The sequence below is a fragment of the Pelodiscus sinensis genome, chromosome 18 (genome assembly GCF_052426305.1).
Source record: "Pelodiscus sinensis isolate ZL-2025 chromosome 18, ASM5242630v1, whole genome shotgun sequence".
Taxonomy (NCBI): domain Eukaryota; kingdom Metazoa; phylum Chordata; order Testudines; family Trionychidae; genus Pelodiscus; species Pelodiscus sinensis.
Window position 1 is genome coordinate 30,152,937 of NC_143069.1, and position 10,473 is coordinate 30,163,409.

Genomic DNA, 10,473 nt, shown 5'->3' on the forward strand with positions numbered 1-10,473 from the left:
AACAGGGTTCAAAACAGAACTGGATAAATTCGTGGCGGTTCGGGCCATCAATGGCTATTAGCCAGGATGGGTAGGAATCGTGTCCCTTGTCAAAAGCTGGGAATGGGTGACAGAGGAACGGTCAGTTGGTGAGTCCCTGTTCTGTTCATTGAAGCACCTGGTGCTGGCCACTGTCAGCAGACAGGATACTGGGCTAGATGGACCTTTGGTCTGACCCAGTGTGGCTATTCTTATGAATGGGACACATCTGACTCACTTAATTAGCCTCATTAACACGAGTCCTACATCTAACAGGCATTTTTTCTGCTGCTATATGTATCTCTTGCTTTCTGTTATTTCCACTCCAATTCATCTGATGAAGTGGGAATGCTCAATCTCTAGGGCTGTGTCTACACTGGCATGAATGTCCGGAACTGCTTAAAATGGAATACTATTCTGTTTTCAGATTTTCTGGAAAAGGAGCGTCTACATTTTCCGGAAAAGCGTCTGTGGCCAATGTAGACGTGCTTTTCCAGAAAAGAGCCCTGATCGCCATTTTCGCGATCGGGGCTTTTTTCCGGAAAAGACTACTGGGCTGTCTACACTGGCCCTTTTCCGGAACAGTGTTCCGGAATAAGGACTTATGCCCAAGCGGGAGCAGAATAGTTTTTCCGGAATAGTGGCTGATTTTGTACAGTAGAGCGTCATTGCTTTTCCGGAAATTCAAGGGCCAGTGTAGACAGCTCGCAGCTTATTCCGGAAAAGTGGCTGATTTTCCGGAATAAGTGGCCCAGTGTAGACACAGCCTAGGGGTATGTCGACACAGCAAAGTTATTTCAAAATAACTTTACTAGCGCCTACACAAGCCAACTGCTATTTCGAAATTAATTCGAAATAGCGGAGGGCTTATTTCGAATTTGGTAAACCTCATTCCACAAGGAATAATGCCAATTTTGAAACTGCTATTTCAAAATAAGTGCTGTGTAGACATTCATTTTGAAATAGGGGGCCTTTGGCCCTTCCCAGGGTGCCCTGGTGGCCACTCTGGCCTCAAGCAAGAACACTCCTCTCCCTCCCCCCATCCCTGGAACCCTTAAAGGGGTTGACTCTGGCCACAGTGCCTGTGCCAACTCCAAGCCTGCCAGCCCAGAGCCAGCAGTCACTGCCCCTGACCCAATGGCCCCAAAACATGAGCCAGCAAGCCACTGGCTGCCAGCCCTCCACCGCTCCCCAGGAGCAGTCTGCCAGCTCCCAGGAGCCTGCCAGGGCCCAGAGAAGGTGGGTGCCTTCCTGGTCCAGGGTGGAGATCATGGACCTTATTCAGGCTTGCGGGGGATGCCCCCAACATCCGTGATCTCCGCACTAGATGGAGGAACATGGCTGTCTATGGCAGGATAGCTGCCAGCCTGGCCACCAAAGGCCACATGTGAAACCAGGAGCAGGTTTGCATAAAAATCAAGTTAGTTCGGTGTGACGGAGCAGGTCTGCTCCCCCCTTGGGAGGCGAGCCCACCCTGCACTAAACCCGCGGTCGCCCTGACCGTCCTCGGGGTGACTCAACCCCCGGGGGGGACGTGCGCCGTGTGCTCAGCCGCCGCCGCTCAGCTGAGCGGCGGCACCAGGGATTCCCCGTTGGCCGCAAGCTGGGGAGAGGGGAAGGAGGAGGAGCCTGGGTACATGGCGTGGGACGTCACCACGCCCGCATGCCGGGGGCGGGCCATTCAAAATGCCGGCTGTCGCCGACAGGGAGGAGGAGAGGCGGAGGGCAGAGCAGGGCATAGGGGAGCGGAGCGGGAGAGCAGAGGGGAACGGGGCGTAGCGGGGCGGGCGCTGGGAGGCCCGGACACCCCCAGACGAGCCGGAGACTGGGAGCGCGGGAGCAGAGGGCGCCGAGGGTTAGGCAGGGAGATCCGCGGGAGGGAGATAGGAAGTAGCCCAGGGCAGGGCAAGGAGCCGGCGTGCTGGTGAGTTGTGGGCCAGCACCCTCCCCCCCCCCAGCAGGGCAGGATTAATTGATCCTGACCCTAGGGCCCTGGGCTGGGGTCCAGGAGAGAGGGAGGGCCCGGACCCCCCTATCTCCCCGGTCAGCACGGGAGATTGGAACCGCAGCTACCTCGGCGTGGCAGCGACAGCGGGGAACTTTAAGAGTTGAACGGAGGCGGCGGGGCACCACTCCGTCACATTCGGCAAGACCCACAACCCTAAGCCCTGAGCTTCCCCTCCCCCTTCTTCCTTTTCCTTCCCCCTTCCAGCTCCCTCCTCCTGAGTTTCCCCCTCCCCTCTCCCACCCTCTCTTCTCCCCTCTCCCACCTCCTTTCCCCAATCTCACCAGAGTTTCATTCCCCTCCTCCCAGTTTTGTTAAATAAAGAGAGTTTGTGTTCATGAAAATACATGTATTTTCTTTGACATCAGGAAGCGGGGTTAGGGAGGGGTAAGTGGAAGGAAGTGAGAGAGGAATGAGGCACAAGCCTCCAGTGGGGAAGACCAGGAAGTCTCTGAGGGTATGTCTACACTACCACCCTAGTTCAAACTAGGGTGGTTAATGGAGTCAATCGAAGTTTCAAATGAAGCCCGGGATTTAAATATCCCGGGCTTCATTTGCATCTTGCCGGGCGCCGCCATTTTTAAATCCCCGGTAGTTCGGACTCCGTGCCCGTGGCTACACGCGGCATGGAGTAGGTAGTTCGGATTAGGCTTTCTTAGATATTTAATTCTTAGATATTTCAAAATAATGCTGTAGTGTGGAAAGACCCTAAGGGGCCATAGGACTACTCATTGTTTTGAAAGTTACAGACAAGCATGGTGACCTCTCTGAGACTTTTTAATAGAGCAACCCTTGCCTACTTGCCGGAGGATGTGGTGAAGGCTAGGACTTTAACAGGGTTCAGAAAAGAGCTAGATAGATTCCTGGAGGTTAGGTCCATCAATGGCTTGTTAGCCGGGATAGGCAGGAATGGTTCCCTCTGTCAGGGGCTGGAAGTGGATGACAGGGGAAGGATCATGTGAGTGTAAGCGGGGTCAGGGTAAACTCTATCCTGTCATCTGGTGGTGAACTGTGGCAAGTGGTGCAAAGAGACCTCAGGGACTGAGCCCAATTTGCATAGACACACCCACCCTGTCTAGTATGTGCTCACAGCAGCCCAAATAGTCACTTTGGCCACTGTGGGATCCCCCGTCTCTCTGTTATTGAGGCAGGGGGGATAAAAGTGTTGTTACCCTGATTATGCGAATCAAGGACAATGGAATGGTGGAACTGTTTATGACAGAGGAATTCGCCATAACCTAAGTAGCACTTGCTAGACAAGGGGCATGGGTTCCAAACTGAGTCAAATTGAGAGATGTTGTGGATAGGTCTTTGTACTTGGTGGTGAGGTCCTGAACAATGCCAGTTGTACTGCCTTCTTTCTTCACTGTGGAATATCAGAGTTAATTTGGATTCCATTAGGAGTCTAGTTGTGAACTGTGGAGTTAGCTTCACTGTGGGCCAGTAGAACACTAGTGCTAAGGCTCCTATGTTATGGAATGAAATTGCTGTGAGGAGCCTGGTGCTAGGCTACTAGCAGAGCAGCTTGCAAGGGACAACCAGTAAGTGCAGGTGGACATCTGCGTACCATGCATCGATCCTCACCTCTCTGGTTGGAATGGTGTGGTATTACCTTGTTGGGAGGAGACCCCTAGATACTGGAGGATGTTGTGTTCCCTTCTCCTGGGGCATCTGGCAGTGGCCACTGTCGGCAGACAGGGATACTGGGCTAGATGGACCTTTGGTCTGACCCAGTGCAGCTGTTCTTATGTTCTTATGTTCAATTGATTAGTCATCTACCTACAGAAGGCTAGAAGGTTCAGGCTAGAAGGTGTGGAGCGCTGGCCTGATCTTCTGATCTGTGACCCTGTCATGGCTACCTTGGGACTCACTACAGGTAAAATGACCCAAGTGTGCAAGATGTACCAGGGATGTGTTGCTTCTTACCTTGGGACTTTTATGGGGGGTGAAGCATGAGGCCTGGATGCAGGAGTTGTGCTCACAGCTGGGAGTTCGCTGAATACCGTCCATCTAAGGAGATGTCCTGCCCCGGGTCCAATATTTTGCATTCTCCTTCTGAGAGACAAACAAGTAACCACAAACGGGCCAGCAGACCGCAAGCTCCTGCAAGCTGGGAGTGCTGGGTAAGTTAGCAATGAAGTGGCTATGCCATGGCTAAGCTGTTAGACCACATTTACATACAGGCATTAAGAGATAAGGAATTAAGAAATAACTGCTGCAAATCATGAATATTAATGCTTGATGCTTAACTATCAACACCGCAAACGCCTAATATGGATCGGGCCAGCCTTATTATAATCAAAGATCCAATATGATTCACCACCCTGTATTACCATATGGAATGGTATAAAATACCATCCGTGCTTCCTATTTCTTTGATTCGTCCGATACCTGAGACAGTGTAAACGGAATCAGGACTCGCTTCGGATTGGCAGCGCTTTCCTCTCCTTCCGTCTCTGTCTCCAGCGGTCTCTGTAAGCGGTAAGTATGGGCCACGCATGGCTGGGGGTATGAGCCAAGCAGGGACTCAGTAAAATGAGTTTATTCTAACTGTCGTGTGCAGGATGTCGGCTGTATCAAATAGTGTGTCTGGAGGCACGTCGCACAGCCGGACTAGCGCCGAAATGAGCTACGCAACTTGAGCTACGTGAATTGCGTAGCTGAAGTCGAAATAGCGTATTTTGGCTTTGGGCTCTGTCTACACAGCAGGAAGCCCGAGAAAGAACGCTCTTCCCCCGACTTCCCTTACTCCTCGTACGATGAAGGTTACAGGAGTTGGAGTCGGCGTCGGAGTCGGAGTAAGCAGTCCTCCAGCTCAACATTATTTTCACATTAGAGCCATGTCTAAACTACACCCCTCTGTCGGCAGAGGGATGTAAATTAGATGTTTTGAAAGTGCAAATGAAGCGGGGATTTAAATATCCCATGCTTCATTTGCATAATCGTGGCGCGGCACTGTTTTGAACCAGACATGGATGTCTGTCCAACCTGCTCTTAAATATCTCCAGTAATGGCAATTCCACAACCTCCCTAAGTAATTTATTCCAGTGTTTAACCACCTTGACACTTAGGGTACGTCTAGAGTACATGCCTCTGGTGACAGAGGCATGTAGATAAGACTAGCTGGCATAGGAAAACGAAGCGGCGATTTAAATAATTGCCGCTTCATTTAAATTTAAATGGCTGCTGTGCTGAGCCGATCAGCTGTTTGTCGGCTCAGCGCGGTAGTCTGGACGCTCCGCGGTCGACATCAAAGGCATTTGTCAACCTCCCAGGTATGGCTCCTGGGATGAGGTTTAACAGGTAGTTCGGAATAAGACTTTATTCCGAATGCCCGTTTCCCTGCTGCGTGTAGACGCGGGCAGTTAGTTCGGGCTTGTAAGTTTCAAACATGGTGACCGGGCGTGAACATGCAAATCAAGCACAGGATATTTAAATCCCGGGCTGGATTTGCAATTTCGGTATGCTTCATTAGTCTCCCTAGTTCAAACTACGGGGCTAGTGTAGACATACCCCATGAGTTTTCAAAGATAATGGTTTTCACTGGTGTCCTTCATCCATGTCTCTCACATATTCCTTTCTCTCACGCACAACAAATACAAAAACAAGAAGCACAAGCAACGTTTTTTTTAAAAGGAAATCATTACATGTTTCCACTATAGTCTACGATAATATCTACTTTAAAACTAAAAACAAAATAATCCAAATCTCTTTCTACCATACTTCTCAATCACATAATTCTAGATCATACCTGTAACAACAGCAACGATACAAATATAAAGCTATTTCTACTTCAAAACAATTAAAAAAACCCCAAACATATTCAAACTTGGTACATTAAAACTTGAATGCTTAAAATATCACTACAAATAAGAAATAGGATTTTTTCTACTAGACCTCTGCCCCCTTTCCTGTCAGTAGCACGGCAGAGGTTGGGGGATGTGGGTTTGTGCCCAGTGTCTGGGGGCACTGACACTGAGGGGTCTGTGCAGGTGCTGGGCCGGATGGCCAGGGCTGGACTCCTGCTGCTGCCCCTTCTCCTCTGCTTCGGGCCAGAGACTGCCGGGAGCATCGACCCGGACACACTCGAAGCCATCGTGAATCGTGTGAACTGGTGAGTGACCGGCTGGGGGTTCACTCTGGCTGTCCCTGCCCCTGTCACCCAGCCGGGAATGGCCCTGGCTGTGTCCTTCCCACTTTGCCTGGGTCCAGATCCCGCCTGAGAGCAGGGGGCTGCTACCGTGCCAGGCTCCGGAGACACCGAAACGAGGGCCGAGAGTGCCCAGCCTGGCAGGCATGCCCCGCCCCCTGTTAGCTCACACCCCGCCTCCATTCTAGGAGTGATTCTGGGGGCCCCGGGGAGAGGGGGCTTAGGGGAAGGGGGGGGATGCTGGGTTGCAGGGGGGAGATGAAGCCCAGAGCTTGGATTGCATTTCTGGGGGGCTAGTCCTCTTTCTCTGCCTTGTTCTCGGCCTCTGGTGGCTGGTTCTGACCCCCGGTGCCCTGCCCCCTCTCAGGCATGGAGGGGTCGCACCGAGGCAGTACTCCTTCGCCGTCAGCCTGCGCCACAGCACCTGCAGGGACCGCCACCACCTGAGGAGGTACCTGCCTGAGCGCCATCTGGAGAGGATGAAAGCCAGCCTTTCCCGCAGCGGTGGGCTGTACAACCATGGGCACATCGTGGCTGCCCGGCCACGGCACATGGTCACCCCCAGGGGGAACTACACGGAGCACAGTGAGTGGCGCCTGCTCTCTGGCAGAAGGAGCCTCGTGGCCCAGCTCAAAAGGAGGACCTACGGCCACAACAGCTGCCTGATCTTCTTCACCTTCAACTCGCCCTGCTCCACCAAGTGTCTACGCCAGGCCGGGCGGGACAACATCGTGCGGATGACCAGCAAAGCCTTCCGTCACCTCGACAACAACTACAAGGCCTTCGTCTTCCAGACGATCTTCCACTACGATTTAACGGCTGCTGTGACCCGCCAGGCCCTGCTGCAGGCCTGGCACCTGCTGCGTAACGTCCCCTTGCTGCGCTGTAACAACAACGGCTGCAGGGACTGCGCGGCGGCGGAGCCTCAGAACAACCCCTGCCTGGCGGGGAAGAGGTAGACGATGGAGCAGAGCCGGGAACCTGTTGCCTGCTAAGATATATCTTTCCTATCCTATCCTTTTCTTGAGATATTTAACGGTATGCCAGTAATGCAAGGCCTGCAGGACCTCATGTATCCTGTATGAATCAGCTTTAGCAAGAGCAGTGTGATAAGTACAGGGTTAAGATTGATTTCTTTGATTTTTCGTGTTTTTCTCAAGAGATGCATTGCGGAAGGGTTGTGAAAGGCCTTTGCAGGTAAAACTTACAGTTGATTCTTGACCATTACTCAATATTGCAGGAATAAATGTAAGTCAAATTTGCGAAGTGCAGCAAAACTTGAGGGAACAGATTTCCTGGTACCTTTAGGGTTACCAGGTGAGTTTAAAAAAAAAAAAAACAGACACACTTGATCTCAGATGGGGGTGGGGAGACCGGCCAGGAGGCGGGCAGGGCTGGCCAGGAGGTGGGGGGGGGGGACGGCCAGTAGGAAGCAGGGCTGGTGGGGGAGAGGGGTGGGTTGTGGGAGATCGGGAGGAGGAGGGGAGAACTGGCTGGCCAGGAGGGGGTAGCGGAGAGCGGCAGGGGGGGGAACGAATTGTCCGGTGGGGAGCGGGAGTGACCCAGGCACATGCAGATCCCAGGGCGCTGCCTGTGCCCCACACAGTCCTGGCAAAGTGCGAGTGAGTCCGGCTACGGCTCCACAAGGCGCTTGACCAGCGTTCAGGATCACAGACAGGGCTTCCCCTCCTCCCCAAGGCATCACACGCAACAAGAGGCTCCCAGCGCCGATCGCGCCCCCCCTCCCAGCCACTCCCCCCGTCCCCGACAGACTTCTGTCCAGCGCCCAGCCGGAAAACCAGAAAATACTAGACATTGCACATGTCCGGTATTTTCTGAATTTTTTTACTGGACAGAGGGCCCAAAAACTGGACTGTCCGGTTGAATACCGGACACCTGGCATCCCTAGGTATCTAACTGCAACATTTCCCGCCCTTGTCTTCGTTCTGGGAATCAGTCCAAGAATCATAGAACATTAGAATTGGAGGAGACCGCGAGAGATCATTGAGTCCAGTCCCCTGCCCTCGTGGCAGGACCCAGTACCACCTAGACAAGTGTTTCTCAACCAGTAGTACGAGTACCCGTAGGATACTCGAGAGAAGTCTGGGGGAGTACGTCAACACAACTGAAATCTGGAGAAAACTGAATTTTGGTTTTAAGTTTTACTGCGTTTTATTATTTTTGTACTTCTTACACCCCAAAATGTCATCGCCTGCCCAGCTACGACTAAGTTGTTTAAACAAATGTGTTGCAACAGTAGAAAAAAAACCTGTGTGTCTGAAAACTGTAGGTACTGGGGTACTTATACATTTTTTAAAGGGGTACTTTATGTAAAAGCAGCCTCTTTTCTGGCCAGGCCTCATGCATGTGACTTAAGATCAGTAAGAAGCAGGAGTAAAAAACCAGGCAGGTAAGGGTCATGCAAAGTTCTCGCCTGCCAAGAGCCATCTCTCCCCCTTCCCTCCCCCCCCCCTCACTAGGCAGACAGAATCTGATAAGCCTATCACAACTAAGTGCGGGAAAGCTCTTGCTCTCTCTATAAAGCAGCTACCCCACCTGCATCCAGTTGAGGGTTCCCGAAAATTTGGAAGGCAGAACATGAGCCAGATTTTGAGGGCTGATCACCCAAGGGCCCCCTCCCGCTCACCGAATCCACTAAATCTTCCGCAGAGCGTAATGAATAACGAATATGCTGTTGTCTCTGTTGTCCCTTGTATGTCTGGTACGTGTGGGTATTGCTGTGTAAAGTTAGTTAGAGGTTTGATAAATAATAGTGTTAGGAGTAAGTTAGTTAGAAGTTTGTTAAATAGTACTGTTAGGAGTTTAGATAGATGTTAGACCTTATGAGTGAAATTAATGTAAATATAACTGATAAAAATCCCTGGGTTGTTATTGATAATTATTAGGACTTGGAAAAACCTCAGGGTATTTTCCTCTATTGCACTGCAGTTTGTTTTCTGTTCCTGTTAATAGTTATCTGGCGCCTACGCCTGTAAAAAACTGTTAAATAGTAAGTTATAGTTAAAAAGCATCTTAATAAAAGTTAAAAGACATTCAGTACAAGGTTGCCTGTTTCTGCACCTCTCCGGGGCTGGCCACATTCCTGAACCTTCCACTTTATATCAATACTTCATTAAAAAAAGGTTGAGAAACACTGATTTACACCATCCCTGATAGATGTGTGACAGGGTGCGGTCACAGATGACCCTTTGGGGGTGCTTCCCGGGGTACGGCCACTGCCACTCGCCTTCTTGCTCTCTGGGGCTCCTCACCACCTGGTCCTGTTGGGCCAGCTCCCTGGTCTCCCCCAGCTGTGGTCCCTGCCCCCACCGAGAAGCAGCACAGATTCTGAACCACTTCAGGTCCAAGGAGAGGGCAGTTTGGGGCCCAGCCTTCCGAGAGAGCACTCCCCAGATGGGATCAGACCCCAAAGAATTAGGTCAACCCCCTCTCACAATGAAAGGGGGAATGTGCCCACTGGTTGCACCCCCCCCCCCAACACACAGGTAACAATTATTTACACTGGGCTTGATAGAAAATAAAAATGATTCTATTAAGTGGAAGCAGTAGGGTTTAAGTAGTAATAAGTGAGAACAGGCAGAGCAAAGTAGGTTACAAATCAAAAGAAACAAAACACTTGGCTAATTCTACACTGAAACCTCAGTATAAACTCTCCAAACTCACCCTAAAACCTCTTTTCCAGTTACCACTCCAAACCAGGGCTTTTTCCAGGAACTGTAACATGCACAGCAATACAGTCAAATCATATTCCATCCATACACGAAATCCTACTCCACTCCTAAGTTTCCCAGGTGTCCGGTATTCACCTGGACAATCCGGTATTTTAGCCTCCTGTCCAGTAAAAAAATTCAGATAATACCGGACACCTGAGATGTCGGGTATTTTCTGATTTTTTCCCCAGCCAGTAGGCAAAAATGCCGGGCACCTGGCAACCCTACAAACACTCAGCGCCCGGCATTTTCATCTACTGGCTGGGGAAAAAAATCAGAAAATACCGGACTGTCTAGACTGGACCAAATGTAAGAAAAACCCCTTCTTATGGAAGCCCCCATATTCCTCGTGAAAAGAGGAATATAGGGGTGACCGAAAGATCATGTTTGCTCTTCCACTAAAAGAAGCGAAAGAACAAATGCATCCTTGGATGCTGAAGAGTTTTTCTGGGTTATCTCCAGCATCCTGAAAAACTTCTGCAGTCTAGCCGTAACCTCGCTGGGTTGAGGCAGGATGTGCAGGCTCCGGGGTGGGAATGAGGGATTTGGGTGTGGGAAGGGGTGAGAGG

The 10,473-nt window shown here is 51.1% G+C and overlaps 1 protein-coding gene across 1 annotated transcript; it reads left to right on the forward strand.

The window, feature by feature from the left end:
- The first annotated feature begins 4,782 nt into the window (after window positions 1–4,782).
- On the forward strand, window positions 4,783–7,513 carry LOC149523360 (uncharacterized). Its single transcript, XM_089770436.1, has 3 exons — window positions 4,783–4,821; window positions 6,016–6,137; window positions 6,541–7,513. Exons 1-3 carry the CDS (start codon window positions 4,783–4,785, stop codon window positions 7,130–7,132), a joined length of 753 nt encoding a protein of 250 aa, XP_089626562.1. The 3' UTR covers window positions 7,133–7,513.
- The last annotated feature ends 2,960 nt before the right edge of the window (window positions 7,514–10,473 follow it).

What these genes read in the sequence shown, in the direction of transcription:
- LOC149523360 (XM_089770436.1), top strand. Translation starts at nt 4,783, where the DNA reads ATGAAGGTTACAGGAGTTGGAGTCGGCGTCGGAGTCGGA. An exon ending in GAGTCGGCGTCGGAGTCGGA is followed by an intron (nt 4,822 to 6,015) that starts GTAAGCAGTCCT and finishes GGGTCTGTGCAG; the next exon opens with GTGCTGGGCCGGATGGCCAG. An exon ending in ATCGTGAATCGTGTGAACTG is followed by an intron (nt 6,138 to 6,540) that starts GTGAGTGACCGG and finishes GCCCCCTCTCAG; the next exon opens with GCATGGAGGGGTCGCACCGA.